Here is a 20,949-nt window from a genome sequence, read left to right on the forward strand (position 1 = left end):
TGTGCCGGGACATTCCCGGTTGCAAAAAGACTATGCTAGTGTCCTGAAGCATTTTAATTTGGGCTTTTGTACTACTTTACAGTGTTCTGGTCCCAACCTTGGCTCATTTACTGGAAGAGGGTATGACTCACAGACTCTAGGCTGGGTTGGTAGCAGAATAGGAGGAACTTACGAAGCAGTAGGTCACTCTGTGTCAGAGTTATTGATCGACCGTATCTTCGTAAAATAAGGTGGTGCTAACAGAAGGGGTATTGCAGCTCATCAATCTTTCGGGTTGATACTCAACGAAAATTCGGCAGCTCTATGTACAGTCCTTTCATGATTAAGAGGCTCACTGTATCCTTGCTGTACGTAAATACATATTTCGCTGTACACTCCTACCAATGGCGCATTCATAGGTATGATGCATTTTATAGCTGTCAGAACATTATCTTAGAGAAATGGAGTTCATATATACATTGTAACTGTTTGAAGACTGATTGAGAATGTATCTTTGCAGAAGAAGACTGTGCTACAGGCTGGTCTGAGTGGTACGATGATCAATATCCTGATGAAGAAAATGGTGGAGATGATGAATCATACGAGAAGGTCATAGCCTCAGGGAAAGTGGTTTGTCTGCCTGGCTCATCAGTGGAAAAAAATGACTGCAAAGCAGAGAGATTCCCTAATACCCCATGGCAGGAATTGGGCCAGACGATCACATGTGACAAGAGCACAGGCCTGAAATGCTCTCATGACGATCAAGGCATGTTTATATGTTACAACTACAAGGTCATATTCTGCTGCTCCAAATCAGGTGCCCCCCCCTCCACCACCCATTACTCAGGCCCCAACCAAAGGGGCCCCTGAGAAACCACCAACAGCAGCTGCTCCGGAAACAACGAAAAGGAAACCAAAGTCCCCACCAGTGCCTAAAGAGATCATCACTATTGGTGAAAGTAACTATGACAATGGGAACATGAACAACATCAATTATCTTCTAGTTAAAATAAATCACGTCAGTAACATGACCGTCCTTCACCTTGTAAACATTCCACCAATCAGAAGTATTGTACCTTTATTGAGATCAAAGACAGCTTTTACTCAACATTGAAAACCGATACTTTGGGAAATAAGCATAATGCTTGGGCAGTTTTTCTAATATTTGACTTGTGAATATATTCGAAACACGTGAGATCAAAAACACTTTAAATTAGATTAAACACGTTTTGTGACTTCACATGATAGGTTATAATCCACGTTAAAATAATAGACGTTTGAAAAGTAAACAAATTCAAGTAAAATACATTGCCCGTGTATGCAAGCTACATAGATAAACATCATGCTACAGGTATACACGTATTTAATACACACACTACACCTGGCTAATTTCCCAATTGCTGATGTTAACAGTGCTCCAGATACTAATTTTCTGAAGTTATTATTCCCCCATTCCATGCGTCTCTATGAGTCAATGTTTAGAACGTTTTTAACAAAATCGAATGTTGTAAAAAGGCAGCCATTTGGTCAAATGATGCAGCATCCATTTCAATTTGTAAACCCAACATTTGGATGGGTCCACTTCAATGCAATCAATAGAAACTCATAACTGCTTACCTGTCCTAACAAACATTATTTTGGGAGATGTAATATTCAGTGATGATGATTATGTGTATTATTTTACGTGATACACACCATAATTCACTTATATTTTTTGCAGAATTGATTGTTCCTGCAACACAGCAACCAATTGAGGCTACAAAACCAAATGAAACACCCACCAAACAAGGTAAGGATTGGAGTGTGGTAAGATAGTCTTGAGGCCTGTTTTAATGCATACATATGGTTTAAATATTTTCCATAATCTGTTTGAATTTCATCACTGATTAATGTTCTATGTTTACAGAAGATTGTGCTTTAGGCTGGTCTGACTGGTACGATGATCAATATCCTGATGAAGAAAATGGCGGAGATGAGGAATCCTACCAAAAGATTATAGACTCGGGGAGAGAGGTCTGTCTGCCTGACTCATCAGTGGAAAAATTTTACTGCAAAGCAGAAAGATTCCCGAATACCCCATGGGAGGAATTAGGCCAGACGATCACTTGTGACCAGAGCACAGGCTTGAAATGCTCTAATAACGATCAGGACTATTTGCCATGTTACAACTACAAGGTCAGATTCTGCTGTTCCAGAGCAGGTGGACCCCCTGCACCAACTCCATCTAAAGCAAGCCCAGATACCATTCTGGAATTAGTTGCAAAATCACATGGATAATATATTAAATGCCATCATTCATAATTGAGTTTTTTTTTAGATCAGGTAAATGTGTATTTCAATGCACCACCACCTGCCACAGCCAATCAGTGAGGTTTGCACTGTTCCCCCAGAACCAACTGCATCGATGGACAAGATACCCGCACCTCCAACCTCTGGCATCAAGGAGCCAGGTCCCTCAAACCCAGAAGGGTCAGGTGTGTCCATGCTCTAAGAATATATATATACACAGGATGTATAATACTCATCATCAAATCACGCAAAATGCGACTACATTTTTAGATCTCAGAGACGAAGTATGATTGTAACTGGATGGTATGAATGAGTGACCACGGCAGTTAACATGATTTATAAACTGAAAGTTTTAGGCTGCAGAGGTCTGAATGCTAAACTCATTTTTTGTGCTGTACGTCCATGCTCCCACGTCTTTTAAATGTACATTCTTTCAAGATCTATCCCTTTCTCTTCTTTCAAAGTAACACCGAAACCCCCGGTTGAGGAAAAGCCAACAACGGCAGCATCAGAAGAAAGTGGACCTCCTCCTCCAGAACCAACTCCATCGAAGGAGAAGTCACCCCAACCTCCAACCTCTAGCAACAAGGAGCCAGGACCATCGCCCGCAGAAGGGCCAGGTGTGTTCATTTTGTCAGAGTATATATACAGGATGTATAGTGCTTAGGTTCAAATCACACAGAATGTGACTGAATTCGTTAGATGCTAGAAACTAAACATGGTGACGCATGGATGATTTTAGATGGGTGACTACCTGCATAATCGATGTCATAAGGCTGAATATTTACAATGTGGAATACAGAGGGCAGAATGCCAGAATCCTTTATTGTGCTGTACTTCCATGCTTCCCCATCCATGATTCCCACATTCACACTAAAGAAAATGATGAAGCGCTGTCAAACAATCCCACAAACCCAGACAACGTGGGGAGGCTTTAATTGAACAGTGGATTGGCAAAGCTGTACATTATTTTGGAACACTTCCCAGTAACTCATTTGAGATGCAGATTAAAAGTATCGTCTGAAGGTTGTTTACAACATTTTACAAGGAGTTATTGAGAATGCATGAGCAATCTTCATTCTGTCAACATCCATCCCTTGCTTTTCTTTCATAGTGACACCGAAACCCCCGTTGAGGAAAAGCCAACAAAGCCAGCTCCTGAAGAGAGTGGCCCTCCTCCTCAAGAACCAACTGGATCAAAGGACAAGACACCCCCGCCTCCAACCTCCAGCAACAAGGAGCCAGAACCAAGGTCCTATATTAGGCAGGGTCCTATATTATCATCACATTCATATTATTACGATTATGCTCGTTTACCCACTGCTTTGTAACCTGCCCGACAGACTTAACTCATTGACACTGCTGGGTAGTTGGGTGGGCCAGAGGGAGGGGGGGGGGGTGGTTGCCGTGGGTCAGATTTCACAAACTCGCTCCATTGTTTAAAATTAGATTTTCTGTATCGACACAAGCACTGCTTCCCCCCAATGTTCCGTTAGGAATTGATAAACGCTACCATACTGCCTCTACTTGACTACTGTGACATCGTGTATAAATCAGCCCCAAGTACTGTACTGAAGAAGCTTGACTCAATTTGTCACTCGGCCTTAAGATTTACATTGAACTGTCCATATAGGTCTCACCACTGTGATATCTACATTGGGTCAAACGTAACATCTCTTAATGTTCGACGGCTTGTGCACCAGATCTTAATTATTCACGATGTACTTACAAAAAAATCCGCAGACTAGCTTCTGGATCTCCTCTCTGTTTCAAAGAACAAATTTGACCTCAGGTCTTCGCTCATATACCAGCTTCAAATTCCCTATTGCCGTACAAAAACTGGAGGGAAGGGCCTTTGCTATTGATGCCCCCAGGGTCTGGAATGCTATTGCCAATAAACTGCAACTTGAATCGCTACCAATGAGATCTTCTCTCAAAACTGCTCTAGAGGAGTTGTACACCCCTAGCTGCCACTGCTATTCATTGGCGTAAAATGAAATAAAATGTTTTTGCTCCCAATGACGCAGCAAAGTATTATCTGTATTTTGATTTAGCGTGCTGATCTTAAAGGTGCATTGAAAAATTTGATACTCCGACTGATGCTTCTGTTGTTGTGGAGTAACTCATGCAGCCAGCTATGGCTCTAGGATTTGGTGTTACATGTTATTTATGTAGTTTATTGTAAAAATCCGGTCACAGTCCCTATGATCACTGTTACGTTGCAATTATGGCTTTATTTTTCGTGATTTCGAAAAGTTTTTGGGTTTAAGCATGTTTGTTTTTGTTGTAGTACGGAGTTAGACTGATGGCCTTAATCTAAGTTGTCTTGTGGTTGTTGTTGTTGTTTGACTTGCATCCCACTGGGATTTTTTTGCACACAGGATTGGTGTACGGTGCTTTTCTCAGGAATATTTTTGCTGTTTTTTTCATGGATTTTCTGTTTGCACATTCACACATAGTCACTTTAAGATGTTTTTCTTGTTCGTGTTTTTGTTTTTTTGTTTGTTGTGGTTGCACCCGATTCAAGAGCCGAATGGCTCACAGGGCTATACCAAAATAAAGAAACTGAAACTGAGCCTCTACATTAGCACCGCTCTCTGGCCCTCCTCCTCTGACCTTCTCCCTCTCTCTGTAACCCACAGTCTGCGTGTGTGCAGAGGGGACTTTCATGAACCACGAGGGAGAGTGTGTTCCGGGCATCGAGTGCCCATGCTACACAGGTCACGACATTGTCCCGCCTGGGAAATTCTACTGGGTCGGCGATCTAGCCTGGTATGAATGGTTGCCTTCATGGGCCTTTTCCACTGCCGCATCTGTGCCGAGCCAGAGCAGAGTGACCTTTCGCGGTATAGGTGGGATTTTTTTCCCTCCACTGGCCGTTAGCAAGTGCCGAGCTATAGCTGAAACATCTGCCAAGCAGGGCCAGGGGCCTGGGCAAATGATGCCTTTGTGGCGGCGTGACATTCAATAAATAACACGTGCAAATGACGCGACATCGCCGCGCCATTTGCACGTGCCTTGGCTTGCTCTAAGGATTGTCCTTACCAACAATTTAAATAATCGATTTCTGGCTTTTTTTTTCTAGCCGGGCCATGTCACTTTCCCAGGGAGGGGAGGGGGGGGGGGTGCGGAGGGGTGAATTAGTACACATGAGAGCTTTAACCACGCCATGTTGATGTGTCTCCTTGGCAGTGCTTGCGAGTACGGAGTTCTCAGGTGCGAAAACCCCATCACCATGCTCGGTGAGTCCTGCAGCGCCAATCCCCCCCCCCACCACCAACACCACAAACGATACCATTGACCACACTGCCACCACGCGAGGTTCTCACCAATTTCTGGCGCTCTCTGTATCCCCGCGTGACCGCAGGCGGAAGAATGCGACGTGAAAGCCCCCTCCGTAAGTTTGCCTGCCCTCACAGACCGCATCAACCACCACCACCACCACCACGGCTCACAACTCACTCGCTCACTTGCTAACTTTCTCACCCACTCACTCAACCAACTCGTTCGCTCGCTTACTAATTCAAAGACAAAAAAGACCCCCCACATAGCCTTAATGTGCTGTTGTTGGGTAAGTACTGTCAGCAAGGCCAGCACAGCTGAGTCGACCTAGGAGAGGCCCAGGACCGATTCAGATATTCACCAGCGTTATTGGTTGTGAGCGGGAATCAAACTCGGGTCGCCGGGTCCATAGCGCAGCACGCTAACCGCCACACTGCCGCTCTCCCCACACTCACCACCCAACTCAGCCACCCACCCACTCACCACACTGCAGGTCACGTCCACTTCTCTGTCCGCTTCTTCCCTCGCACCGCTCAACAGTAGAATTACCTCCCTCCCGGGCAACCTCGGCCCATCTCAACGAACAGAATTAAATCACGAACACCTTTGGCAATCGCACCGTTTCTCATGGTGCCAGGAGGGTCTGTCCCATGGCCTCCTGCCGGCGGGTAGCGTTCAACACACCTCACATGATGGCCTTAACGTGCACATAGCCTGGCACAAGCGCCATGGTGATGTCACCGCCACTTAGTGGCAAATAGCGGCTGTTGTCGTTGTGATTCTAATCGAGTAATTTGCGGTCAATTTTTTTGTGTTCGAAATTGGCAAATTTGTGTTTTTGACGTGCCCAGCGTGCGCATTGGCCTGCTACTCTTTTCGCGAATGGCGGCACGGGATATTTTGTATTTGACGTCCTCCATGGTGAAATGTCATTGGGCAGAGGTCGAAAATGCCCTCCAACTCCTGGTCGATGGCAGCGCCCTGAGAGGCAGGAGCCACGCGAAGGCCTGCGAGAGGACCTGCCAGACCATCAACTTGCCCTGCGTGAGTACACTCGACCCCCCCTTAGACACAGCCCACGGGGTTGGCTTTCACCCACCACTCAGAGGGTTCTGTTCTATGCTCTCTTGTATGATCGCAGCAGCAGCAGTAGCAGCATCAGCGATATGATTCAGCAGTTAAATAGCCAATGTCTGAGGGCTGCTGGCCACGACAAGAGGGCTTAAGAGGAGAAAGTTAGCGTCGCTTTGCTACTCTTCTTTAGAAAGAGCGCAGACCAAAGTGGCTTACTACCTGTTCCATGCCACTCGGGTAGCTTTGTCCTTTGCCCATGTCATGCATTGAGCATGGGGACATAAAGTATTAAACCGTGGGATATGAATTCAGACTTTAGCAAATGTCCTTTACTGGCTTTTAAGCTATTTGGTCTGTGCTTAGCAACAGTGATAATCGTATGCTTCAGGGCACAAGCTTTTTGACCTGTGTGATGGTGGTGGTTGAACACAGTATGGACGGGACGAAACGGTTAGTGTCCAGTAGAGATAGAGTCCTCAACACGGGCGAGTGAAGCTCACGGGAACGAGTAACCATGGTAGTAGTAGCGATAGAAGAGCGACCAGCAGGCGACTGACTGCCGATGAGCAATCAGGAGCTGACTGGAGTGAATCGGTGAGTGCTGGAGCATCGATCGCCCCCCGTGACAACTGATTCACTCCGAATTCTCTCTGCTGCAGCAGTGAGGCAGTCACTGGGCACTCCACTACAGCCACGACAGCAGCAGGGGAAAACCTTAGCCGAAAAGTGTGCTTCGTGCGACAGTGATAATTGCTCGGCGTTAAAGACGGACTTTGACATGGAGAGGAAAAAGCGACCTTCTTCGATGCCCTCTTGGCCAGACTAGTAGCACAGGCATTGCGCGATGGATGGCTCGGAGCGAAAGGCGAATCCCCGGCTTCTTACTCTTCCTCTGTTGTTTGCCCCACTTCTCGGCCTCCGTCTTAGCCGCCGTGCGAATCGGACTGCCCATGCGGGGATGGACTCATCCCAGACGACAACGGCAACTGTATCCCGCCGGAGGATTGCCCGTGCCGGCACCGTGGCATTGTCTATGGCAAGGGGGATACAATCAAGGTGGACTGCAACGTGTGGTGAGCAAGTGGGGGCTTAGCGCGGCGCGGCTGTCCCGAGCCTGGTGGCTGCGCGTTAAGATGGCTACCGCTTTATGTGGGGGGGGGGGGGGGGAAAGACAACAGCATTTCTTCACCTGCATAGGTTTAGGACGCAGAAACTTGAATTACGGCGCGTCTTCCGACAAGACTCCGAGCACGTTTGGACATGGTCCAGTTTCCAGTGTCATTTTGGCGCAGCGAGCTTTTGTATAATTATTAAGTGCGTTGGTGAATTTTGTACCGGCTAAACCCTGTTGAATGTGGCTGATAAGGAGGAAAAATACACACGGGCAAGCGACGCGTCTACTGTTTCTGCCATTTATGGGAGAATTAAAGGTATCCGATTTGCGAGGACGGGGTTTTCCAGGAGCGCATCCGTGACATTGTGAAAGCAGCCGGGACCGGCCTGTGACGTCATATCCGGGTGGCGCGGAAGCCACCTACTTTTGAGTCTCCTATTTGGTCTGCTCTAGACCAATTCTGCGACCACATCAATTCCATACACCCAGCCATCAGATTTACCATGGAGGTCGAAAAAGATGGCAAACTACCCTTTTTGGATGTCTTAATTAAAAGGAGACATGATGGTTCAATGAGCCACTCTGTCTACAGGAAAGCTACCCATACAGATGCTTACTTGAAACCGGATTCTCACCACCATCCATCCCAGAAGAACTCCCTCATCAAGACTCTATACCATAGAGCCCAATGCATTTCCGACCAGGAACACATTACCAGTGAGCTCAAGCACGTACACCAGGCTCTCAGGGCTAATGGTTACTCCGACTACACAATCCGCAAAGCCATCACTCCAGTCATGAAGAAGGATCCTCTTGTGGAGCCACTCAAAACCATCACTTTACCCTACATTGCAGGGGTCACTAAAAAGATCTCCAAAATCCTGAACAAACACAAGATCCAGGTCCGATTCAACACAGTACATAAAATCCGTGATTTAGTTCCATCTGTAAACGATGCTGTTCCAGACATACAGTACCCGGGCGTTTACAAACTAAAGTGCCTCTGTGGTAGTAGCTACATTGGAGAAACCAAAAGACATATCTCGGACCGCATCCGCGAACACAAAGCAGACTTGAAACACGGTAGGACGAACTCCTCTGCCGTGGCAGATCACTGTTATAATTCAGTGGGCTCACATGACATTGACTTCTCCAAGACGGAGGTTCTTTGCAAACCAACCGGCTACCATGAGAGATTCGTTCATGAGGCCATTCACATATACAAGCACAGAGACAATTTCAACCGAGAAGATGGATTCAGGCTTAGTAACCACTGGAAAGATGTTTTAAATCATTTCTGTTCTTAATTAATTGTATTTTTACGATGACCTTCAGACCGCAGCTCTTTCGCCAGCATTGCCTCTTAATACCTCTCACACCACGGTTAATGGTATAGTTTTACAATATGGAACATACTAGGGCCTCGCAGCTGTCTCTCTCCCCCTCCTCTGTTCCGACCATGGACGAACTCGTCCGTCTGAACGGGGCCCGTAGCTATCCGTGGTGCTGAAATTTGAGGGTAAGAATCCACCCATTTTTTCGCCATATAGCATTGTGATATATAACGACTTATTGTTGGTAGCTTAGCTGATTGGAGAATATAGAGTTTATTGATAACATGAAGGTAATTTATATTTTAGTTTTTATTGGTTCACTATATAGTACTGTGAATAGCTCAGATGTGTAGTCATTTCTGTGACCAGTCACTAGCTAATCACTCAGTTGTTTCAATGCTGGATTCGCCTAGTTATTTCAATGCTAAATTCTCCTGTTTGATTTGTACTAAGGGCCTCGGTGAATGTGTATGCTCTGACTTTAACGTAGCTATTTCTAAAGCAGGTACAAGCTCTATTTCTGCAGCAGGTACAAGCTAATCACTCAGCTATCTCAATGCTAAATTCTATGCTAATTCCATTGTCAAGATGTGTATGCCTTAACTTAGCTATTTCAATGCCTCTGCGGGTGTGTATGCTTTAACTTTTAACATAGCTATTTCTGTGACCAGTCACAAGCTAATCATTCAGCCATTTCAATGCTAAATTATATGCTAATTCCTTTGTCAAGGCGCTTTGTTCCTCTCACACAGCTTAAAGGCCGTATCTGAACGTGGCTCTTTCACTCCAGCGCTGTCCTACCAGACAGTCTCGCCCCCTTCACCTGATGAAGGCCGCTTGTGTTGTGGCCGAAACGTCGTGAGAATATTATTGTGTTATTTTATTTTATCAATTTATTATTTTATTATCATTCTACGTGACTTTACCGAAAGAACCAAAGAAGATGAATCATTGCAGTCACGAAAGCTTTAAATCGAAACCTATGACATCTGTTACACAGATTGTCACCTATCCAACACCTATCCATAAGCAAGTCTTAATTAGTTTCTGAGATCTAACAAATTAAGTCCCGTTGTTTGATTTGATCATAAGCAGTATACTTCCTGTATATATAATCTTATAAAATGAACACACCTGGCCCTTCTGGGGGTGATGGTTCTGGCTCCTTGTTGCTGGAGGTTGGAGGTGGGGGTGTCTTGTCCTTCGGTGCAGTTGGTTCTTGAGGAGCGCCACTCTCTTCAGGAGCTGGCTTTGTTGGCATTTCCTCAACCGGGGGTTTCGGTGTCACTTTGAAAGAAAAGCAAGGGATTGGTGTTGACAGAAGGTATTTTGCATTGACTTGGGAGCATGTATTTACAGCAAAATAAAGGAATGTGTTATCCTGCCCTCTGCAGCCTATAACATGCAGACTATGACACATGTTATGGATGTGGTCACATTTTCCTCTTCTTTGGTTCTTTCGGTAAAGTCACGTAGAATGAGAATAAAATAATAAATTGATGAAATAAAATAACACAATAATATTCTCACGACGTTTCGGCCACAACACAAGCGGCCTTCATCAGGTGAAGGGGTGAGACTGTCTGGTAGGACAGCGCTGGAGTGAAAGAGCCACATTCAGATCACGGCCTTTAAGCTGTGTGAGAGGAACAAAGCGCCCTCAAATTTCAGCACCACGGATAGCTACGGGCCCCGTTCAGACGGACGAGTTCGTCCATGGTCGGAACAGAGGAGGGGGAGAGAGACAGCTGCGAGGCCCTAGTATGTTCCATATTGTAAAACTATACCATTAACCGTGGTGTGAGAGGTATTAAGAGGCAATGCTGGCGAAAGAGCTGCGGTCTGAAGGTCATCGTAAAAATACAATTAATTAAGAACAGAAATGATTTAAAACATCTTTCCAGTGGTTACTAAGCCTGAATCCATCTTCTCGGTTGAAATTGTCTCTGTGCTTGTATATGTGAATGGCCTCATGAACGAATCTCTCATGGTAGCCGGTTGGTTTGCAAAGAACCTCCGTCTTGGAGAAGTCAATGTCATGTGAGCCCACTGAATTATAACAGTGATCTGCCACGGCAGAGGAGTTCGTCCTACCGTGTTTCAAGTCTGCTTTATGTTCGCGGATGCGGTCCGAGATATGTCTTTTGGTTTCTCCAATGTAGCTACTACCACAGAGGCACTTTAGTTTGTAAACGCCCGGGTACTGTATGTCTGGAACAGCATCTTTTACAGATGGAACTAAATCACGGATTTTACGTACTGTGTTGAATTGGACCTGGATCTTGTGTTTATTCAGGATTTTGGAGATCTTTTTAGTGACCCCTGCAATGTAGGGTAAAGTGATGGTTTTGAGTGGCTCCACAAGAGGATCCTTCTTCATGACTGGAGTGATGGCTTTGCGGATTGTGTAGTCGGAGTAGCCATTAGCCCTGAGAGCCTGGTGTACGTGCTTGAGTTCACTGGTAATGTGTTCCTGGTCGGAAATGCATTGGGCTCTATGGTATAGAGTCTTGATGAGGGAGTTCTTCTGGGATGGATGGTGGTGGGAATCCGGTTTCAAGTAAGCATCTGTATGGGTAGCTTTCCTGTAGACAGAGTGGCTCATTGAACCATCATGTCTTCTTTTAATTAAGACATCCAAAAAGGGTAGTTTGCCATCTTTTTCGACCTCCATGGTAAATCTGATGGCTGGGTGTATGGAATTGATGTGGTCGCGGAATTGGTCTAGAGCAGGCTGGCCATGTGGCCAGATGACAAAGGTGTCATCAACGTACCTCTTCCATAAGGTCGGGCGTAGAGTGGCAGTCTGGATGGCGTCAGTTTCAAATTTTTCCATGAATACGTTGTCTACAACCGGAGATAGGGGGGAGCCCATTGGGGTGCCCTCAGTTTGTTTGTAGAAAGTTCCATTCCAGGTGAAGTAAGTGTTGGTTAAGCAATGTCTCACCAGGGGGGGTACATCAGTATGCAGTCCTTGATGAACCAGGTCTTCAATGATAGCGATGGTGTCAGGTACCGGGACTTTGGTGAACAAGGACACCACATCAAAACTGACAAGCAGGTCGTTTGGGGACAGGGAAATGCCTTTGATTGTCGATCCCAGGTGAGTAGAATTTAGTACCGCAGAGGTGGTTTTTCCAGTGAAAGGTCGCAGTATATCAGCCAGAAAACGTGCCAGTTTGTAGGTGGGGGAGCTGATAGTAGAGACGATGGGACGAAGGGGTGTATCTTCTTTGTGTATCTTTGGAAGGCCATATAATCTTGGTGGTCTGGCAGCAGAGGGCTTCAACGAGAACTGTTTGATCTCATCAATTAATGCTGTTGAATCAGAGATTATTTTGTTCGTTTTGGTGACCAGGCTGTTGGTGGGATCTCTTTTTATTTTTGTTTAGCTGCCATCGTTGAGTAGTTCTTGAATTTTGTTGTTATATTCTGTTTTGTCCATGATGACAGTGGCATTGCCTTTGTCGGCTGAGAGGACGACAATATCATCCCTATTTTTTAATTGAGATAATTCAAAACGTTCGTCTTTGCTGATGTTGCTGGGTGGCAACTTAGCGTTTTTGAGGGTTGCAGCGATTTCAGATCTTGCTACGTCTTCAGCGATGTGACTCAAGCCCTTGAGTGCAACGTCGACATGGGCAATGATATCATTAACCGGTAAGTGTCTCGGTGTGACAGCAAAGTTTAGACCTTTAGCTAAAACGGATTTCAGACCATCAGAAATGGAACTGTTACTGCGATTAATTACGACTTTGTTGACGTCTATCTTTTCGGTGTGTGGATCCGATTTTTTGCTGGAGAGGTGATTGAATTTGGAAATCAAATTGTCCCTACATTTGTTCGACATAGTGGCAGCCGAAGAGGTAGTCATATTGTCTACATGTTCCCAATCCGATGTAGACATTGTTGCTGTCAATTTTAAGTGTGATTTGTAGAGTGTCTTGTCTAACTGATCGAGTTCGGTGCGTGTAAGTCTGATTTTTTCCGAGATAAGAGCGAAGCTAGTTCTAGCTAGAATTCGTTTTGCATTGAGAGAAGTTGCAACAGCAGAGGTTAGTGTAAATGCGGTTGGTATTACCTTAGAGTCGCGGCATCTCTTCAGAAAGGTGAGAGACTCGATTAGTTGAGCCTTCTTATCCCGAAGTCTGTTGAATGATCTTAAGGATGTGTGGAATCCCTCCCCGTAGAGGCGGTTAAATTTCGATTTAAAGCTTTCGTGACTGCAATGATTCATCTTCTTTGGTTCTTTCGGTAAAGTCACGTAGAATGATAATGAAGATGGCAATGATAAAGATGATAATAAAGATGGCAAACTACCCTTTTTGGATGTCTTAATTAAAAGAAGACATGATGGTTCAATGAGCCACTCTGTCTACAGGAAAGCTACCCATACAGATGCTTACTTGAAACCGGATTCCCACCACCATCCATCCCAGAAGAACTCCCTCATCAAGACTCTATACCATAGAGCCCAATGCATTTCCGACCAGGAACACATTACCAGTGAACTCAAGCACGTACACCAGGCTCTCAGGGCTAATGGCTACTCCGACTACACAATCCGCAAAGCCATCACTCCAGTCATGAAGAAGGATCCTCTTGTGGAGCCACTCAAAACCATCACCTTACCCTACATTGCAGGGGTCACTAAAAAGATCTCCAAAATCCTGAACAAACACAAGATCCAGGTCCGATTCAACACAGTACATAAAATCCGTGATTTAGTTCCATCTGTAAAAGATGCTGTTCCAGACATACAGTACCCGGGCATTTACAAACTAAAGTGCCTCTGTGGTAGTAGCTACATTGGAGAAACCAAAAGACATATCTCGGACCGCATCCGCGAACACAAAGCAGACTTGAAACACGGTAGGACGAACTCCTCTGCCGTGGCAGATCACTGTTATAATTCAGTGGGCTCACATGACATTGACTTCTCCAAGACGGAGGTTCTTTGCAAACCAACCGGCTACCATGAGAGATTCGTTCATGAGGCCATTCACATATACAAGCACAGAGACAATTTCAACCGAGAAGATGGATTCAGGCTTAGTAACCACTGGAAAGATGTTTTAAATCATTTCTGTTCTTAATTAATTGTATTTTTACGATGACCTTCAGACCGCAGCTCTTTCGCCAGCATTGCCTCTTAATACCTCTCACACCACGGTTAATGGTATAGTTTTACAATATGGAACATACTAGGGCCTCGCAGCTGTCTCTCTCCCCCTCCTCTGTTCCGACCATGGACGAACTCGTCCGTCTGAACGGGGCCCGTAGCTATCCGTGGTGCTGAAATTTGAGGGTAAGAATCCACCCATTTTTTCGCCATATAGCATTGTGATATATAACGACTTATTGTTGGTAGCTTAGCTGATTGGAGAATATAGAGTTTATTGATAACATGAAGGTAATTTATATTTTAGTTTTTATTGGTTCACTATATAGTACTGTGAATAGCTCAGATGTGTAGTCATTTCTGTGACCAGTCACTAGCTAATCACTCAGTTGTTTCAATGCTGGATTCGCCTAGTTATTTCAATGCTAAATTCTCCTGTTTGATTTGTACTAAGGGCCTCGGTGAATGTGTATGCTCTGACTTTAACGTAGCTATTTCTAAAGCAGGTACAAGCTCTATTTCTGCAGCAGGTACAAGCTAATCACTCAGCTATCTCAATGCTAAATTCTATGCTAATTCCATTGTCAAGATGTGTATGCCTTAACTTAGCTATTTTAATGCTAAATTCTATGCTAATCCCTTTAACAATGGGTGCCTCTGCGGGTGTGTATGCTTTAACTTTTAACATAGCTATTTCTGTGACCAGTCACAAGCTAATCATTCAGCCATTTCAATGCTAAATTATATGCTAATTCCTTTGTCAAGGCGCTTTGTTCCTCTCACACAGCTTAAAGGCCGTATCTGAACGTGGCTCTTTCACTCCAGCGCTGTCCTACCAGACAGTCTCGCCCCCTTCACCTGATGAAGGCCGCTTGTGTTGTGGCCGAAACGTCGTGAGAATATTATTGTGTTATTTTATTTTATCAATTTATTATTTTATTATCATTCTACGTGACTTTACCGAAAGAACCAAAGAAGAAGATGTCATAGGCTGAATATTTACAATATAGACTTCACAGAGCAGAATGCCACACCTCTTAATTGTGATGTACTTCCATGTTCCCTCATCGGACGTTCAATAAACCCCACTGAAGCGCATGATGAAGGATGGTAAAATAACTCCCCCAACGCAGACACCGTGGGGAGGATTTAATTGAGCAGTGTATTGGCAAACAGCTATACATGATTTAGTATAACTTTCAAGTAAATTATTCGTAATGCAAATTGAAAATATCGACTGAAGGTTGCTTACAACATTTTACAAGGTTCAACTGAAAATTCATGAGCAATCTAAATTCTGTCAACATCCATCCCTTGCTTTTCTTTCCAAGTGACACCCAAACCCCCGGTTGAGGAAAAGCCAACAAAGCCAGCTCCTGAAGAGAGTGGCGCTCCTCCTCAAGAACCAACTGGAGCGAAGGACAAGACACCCCCACCTCCAACCTCCAGCAACAAGGAGCCAGAACCATCACCCCCAACTCCAGGCCCAGGTACCATATTGGAATTAGTTGCAAAATCAAATATGGATAATATATTAAATGCAATCATATGTTCAATTCAAGCCACCATATGCTCCGGTAGGGTCGGGACATTGCCGGTTACAAAAGTCTATTGTAGGGTCCTGAAGCATTGTAAAAGTGTGATTTTGTCCTGCTTTATAGTCTTCTGGTCCCATACTTGGCTCATTTTACTGGAACAGGGTGGGACTAATGAACTCTAGGCTGTGTTCATAGCGGAATAGGAGTAACTTACCGAGCAGTAGTTCACCTTGTTACCGCGTGAAACTACCAACTATGTGGGCAGTGCTGGTGATTAAGGCAGCGTATCTATGTAAAAGTGGGTCATGCTAACAGAAGGAGTTGGCAGCTCACTGTTCTTTAGCTTTGAGCCTCTACAACATTCTAAAGGTTTACGTACGGTTATCTCAGGATGAAGAGACTCATTGTATACTTCCTGTGCAAAATGATATTCAAAGTTTGTATTACGCTCATAGCAATGGAGCATTCATAGTTTCGATAAAAATTCTAGCTGTCAGAACATCACCATGGAGAAAAAGGAGTTGATATATATATAGTAATCGTTTGAAGGCTGATTTAAAATGTATCTTTGCAGAAGACTGTACTCCAGGCTGGTCTGATTGGTACGATGAGCAATATCCTGATAAAGAAAATGGCGGAGATGAGGAATCTTACCAGAAGGTCATAGCCTCAGGGAAAGTGGTTTGTCTGCCTGACTCACCAGTGCAAAACATTGAATGCAAAGCAGAGAGATTCCCCAATACCCCATGGCAGGAATTGGGCCAGACAATAACTTGTGACAAGAATAAAGGACTGAAATGTGTAAATGAGGATCAAGGAGGACTGCCATGTTACAACTACAAGGTCAGATTCTGCTGCTCCAGAGCAGGTGGACCTCCTGCACCAAGTCCATCTTCACGAAGCCCAGGTACATTGGTAATATTAGTTGCAAAGCACATGGGTTAGATCGCATAAATATAAATTAGTTTTTAACTCCGCTACCACCCGACACAGCCAATTAGTAAGGTTTGCGCTCCTCTTCCAGATCCAACTGCATCGAAGGACAAGACACCCGCACCTCCAACCTCCAGCAACAAGGGGCCAGAACCATCACCCCCAGAAGGGCCAGGTGTGTTCCTTTTGTAAGATTATATATATACAGGACGTATACTGCTTAGGATCAAATCAAACAACGTGACTTAATTTGTTAGATCTCATGAACTAATTAAGACTTGCTCCTGGATAGTTTTTGGATAGGTAACAATCTGTGTAACAGATGTCATCGACTGAATATTTACAATATGGACTGCACAGAGCAGAATGCCACACCTCTTTATTATGCTGTACTTCCATGCTCCCCATTCCTCGGTCAATAACTCGCACTGAAGAGGATGATGAAGCATCGTCAAATAACCCCCCCAGCCAGACACCGTGGGTAGGCTTTAATTGAACAGTGTATTGGCAAAGATCTCTACATTATTTAGTATCACTTTCCAGTAACTTATTCGTAATGCAGATTTTAAGTATCGTCTGAAGGTTGCTTACAACATTTTACAAGGTTCAACTGAAAATGCATGAGTAATCTGAATTCTGTCAACATCCATCCCTTGCTTTTCTTTCAAAGTGACACCCAAACCCCCGGTAGAGGAAAAGCCAACAAAGCCAGCTCGAGAAGAGAGTGGCGCTCCTGCTGCAGAACCAACTGGATCGAAGGACAAGACACCCCCACCTCCAACCTCCGGCATCAATGAGCCAGAACCATCACCCCCAACTCCAGGCCCAGGTACCATGGTGGAATTAGTTGCAAGATCAAATGTGGATAACATATTACATACAATCTTATTTTCAGTCAAAGCAACCAAATGTTCTGGTTGTGCCGGGACATTCCCGGTTTCAAAAAGGCTATGCTAGTGTCCTGAAGCATTCTAAATTTGGGCTTTTGTCCTACTTTACAGTGTTCTGGTCCCAAACTTGGCTCATTTACTGGAACAGGTTATGACTCACAGACTCTAGGCTGGGTTGGTAGCAGAATAGGAGGAACTCACGGATTAGTAGGTCAGCCTGTGTCAGAGTAATTGAGCGACCGTATCTTCGCAAAAAGTAGGTGGTGCTAACAGAAGGGGTATGGAAGCTCACCAGCCTTTCGGGTTGACACTCAATGAAAATTCGGCAGCTCTATGTACTGTCCATTCATGATGAAGAGACTCACTATACTTACTGCATGTAAATACATATTTCGCTGTACACTCCTACCAACGGCACATTCGTAGGTATGATGCATTTGATATCTGTCAGAACATTACCTTATAGAAATGTAGTTGATATAAACATAGTAACCGTTTGAAGACTGATAAAGAATGTATTTTTGCAGAAGGCTGTACTCCAGGCTGGTCTGACTGGTACGATGAGCAATATCCGGATGAAGAAAATGGCGGAGATGAGGAATCTTATCAGAAGGTCATAGCCTCAGGGAAAGTGGTCTGTCTGCCTGACTCATCAGTGGAAAAAATAGATTGCAAAGCAGAGAGATTCCCTAATACCCCATGGCAGGAATTGGGCCAGACGATCACATGTGACAAGAGCACAGGCCTGAAATTTTCTAATGATGATCAAAGCATGTTTATATGTTACAACTACAAGGTCAGATTCTGCTGCTCCAAATCAGGTGGCCCCCCTCCACCACCCATTACTCAGGCCCCAACCAAAGGGGCCCTTGAGAAACCACCAACAGCAGCTGCTCCGGAAACAACGAAAAGGAAACCAAAGTCCCCACCAGTGCCTAAAGAGACCATCACTATCGGTGAAGGTAACTATGACAATGGGAACATCAACAACATCAATTATCTTTTAGTTAAATTAATCACGTTAGTAACATTACCGGCCTTCACCTTGTAAACATTTCACCAATCAGAAGTATTGCACCTTTATTGAGATCAAAGACAGCTTTTACTTAACATTGAAACCGATATTTTGGGAAATAAGCATAATGCTTGGGCAGTTTTTTCTAATATTTGACTTATGAATATATTCGAAACACGTGAGATCAAAAACATTTTAAATTAGATTAAACACGTTTTGTGACGGCACATGATAGGTTATAATCCACGTTAAAATAATAGATGTTTGAAAAGTAAACAAATTCAAGTAAAATACATTGCCCATGCAACCTATATAGATAAACATCATGCTACAGGTATACACGTATTTAATACACACACTACACCTGGCTAATTTCCCAATTGCTGATGTTAACAGTGCTCCAGATACTAATTTTCTGAAGTTATTATTCCCCCATTCCATGCGTCTCTATGAGTCAATGTTTAGAACGTTTTTAACAAAATCGAATGTTGTAAAAAGGCAGCCATTTGGTCAAATGATGCAGCATCCATTTCAATTTGTAAACCCAACATTTGGATGGGTCCACTTCAATGCAATCAATAGAAACTCATAACTGCTTACCTGTCCTAACAAACATTATTTTGGGAGATGTAATATTCAGTGATGATGATTATGTGTATTATTTTACGTGATACACACCATAATTCACTTATATTTTTTGCAGAATTGATTGTTCCTGCAACACAGCAACCAATTGAGGCTACAAAACCAAATGAAACACCCACCAAACAAGGTAAGGATTGGAGTGTGGTAAGATAGTCTTGAGGCCTGTTTTAATGCATACATATGGTTTAAATATTTTCCATAATCTGTTTGAATTTCATCACTGATTAATGTTCTATGTTTACAGAAGATTGTGCTTTAGGCTGGTCTGACTGGTACGATGATCAATATCCTGATGAAGAAAATGGCGGAGATGAGGAATCCTACCAAAAGATTATAGACTCGGGGAGAGAGGTCTGTCTGCCTGACTCATCAGTGGAAAAATTTTACTGCAAAGCAGAAAGATTCCCAAATACCCCATGGGAGGAATTAGGCCAGACGATCACTTGTGACCAGAGCACAGGCCTGAAATTTTCTAATGATGATCAAAGCATGTTTATATGTTACAACTACAAGGTCAGATTCTGCTGCTCCAAATCAGGTGGCCCCCCTCCACCACCCATTACTCAGGCCCCAACCAAAGGGGCCCTTGAGAAACCACCAACAGCAGCTGCTCCGGAAACAACGAAAAGGAAACCAAAGTCCCCACCAGTGCCTAAAGAGACCATCACTATCGGTGAAGGTAACTATGACAATGGGAACATCAACAACATCAATTATCTTTTATAGGAATAGGTTTTACCCTTTTAACTGGCACAAAAACTGACACCTTTATTCAAGGCATCATGTTTGCAAAAACCACAACACAAGCAGTCAGAATGCAAACAAAAAAGACAACTCTGATAATATGCACTGTCCTTGAATTTGATTGGTCCACACCCGAGACAGCTTTTCTTAGAGCCTAGTCTCTATTGGTGTTGGACCAGAAGACGCCAAAAGGCGTACAACTCAAAAACAGCGCACCATCAGAGTATTGAGGGCTCGGGGTGAGCATTTACATTATGAGACCTCCTTTGCCAGAAACAAGATATAGGAATAGGTTTTACCCTTTTAACTGGCACAAAAACTGACACCTTTATTCAAGGCATCATGTTTGCAAAAACCACAACACAAGCAGTCAGAATGCAAACAAAAAAGACAACTCTGATAATATGCACTGTCCTTGAATTTGATTGGTCCACACCCGAGACAGCTTTTCTTAGAGCCTAGTCTCTATTGGTGTTGGACCAGAAGACGCCAAAAGGCGTACAACTCAAAAACAGCGCACCATCAGAGTATTGAGGGCTCGGGGTGAGCATTTACATTATGAGACCTCCTTTGCCAGAAACAAGATATAGGAATAGGTTTTACCCTTTTAACTCAATACTCTGATGGTGCGCTGTTTTTGAGTTGTACGCCTTTTGGCGTCTTCTGGTCCAACACCAATAGAGACTAGGCTCTAAGAAAAGCTGTCTCGGGTGTGGACCAATCAAATTCAAGGACAGTGCATATTATCAGAGTTGTCTTTTTTGTTTGCATTCTGACTGCTTGTGTTGTGGTTTTTGCAAACATTATGCCTTGAATAAAGGTGTCAGTTTTTGTGCCAGTTAAAAGGGTAAAACCTATTCCTATATCTTGTTTCTGGCAAAGGAGGTCTCATAATGTAAATGCTCACCCCGAGCCCTCAATACTCTGATGGTGCGCTGTTTTTGAGTTGTACGCCTTTTGGCGTCTTCTGGTCCAACACCAATAGAGACT

The 20,949-nt window shown here is 44.1% G+C and overlaps 1 protein-coding gene and 1 long non-coding RNA gene across 2 annotated transcripts; both read left to right on the top strand.

Annotated features, from left to right (window-relative positions):
* Positions 1-806: 806 nt before the first annotated feature.
* Positions 807-7,782, top strand: LOC142923303 (mucin-6-like). Its single transcript, XM_076064354.1, has 10 exons — positions 807-1,768; positions 1,886-1,992; positions 2,370-2,453; positions 2,733-2,888; positions 3,383-3,520; positions 4,911-5,040; positions 5,461-5,510; positions 5,636-5,665; positions 6,491-6,594; positions 7,552-7,782. The coding sequence occupies exons 3-10, from the start codon at positions 2,384-2,386 to the stop codon at positions 7,699-7,701; spliced, it is 828 nt and encodes a 275-aa protein (XP_075920469.1). The 5' UTR covers positions 807-1,768; positions 1,886-1,992; positions 2,370-2,383; the 3' UTR covers positions 7,702-7,782.
* Positions 7,783-16,125: 8,343 nt separating this feature from the next.
* LOC116937248 (uncharacterized) lies at positions 16,126-20,727 on the top strand. Its single transcript, XR_012940675.1, has 4 exons — positions 16,126-16,639; positions 16,757-18,517; positions 19,274-19,342; positions 19,460-20,727. It is a non-coding gene; the product is annotated as an uncharacterized LOC116937248 (long non-coding RNA).
* Positions 20,728-20,949: the final 222 nt, after the last annotated feature.

Source organism: Petromyzon marinus, unplaced genomic scaffold, assembly GCF_048934315.1.
Source record: "Petromyzon marinus isolate PM22_M1 ecotype Great Lakes invasive population unplaced genomic scaffold, UKy_Petmar_22M1.pri1.0 PM_Scaffold_4, whole genome shotgun sequence".
Classification (NCBI taxonomy): domain Eukaryota; kingdom Metazoa; phylum Chordata; class Hyperoartia; order Petromyzontiformes; family Petromyzontidae; genus Petromyzon; species Petromyzon marinus.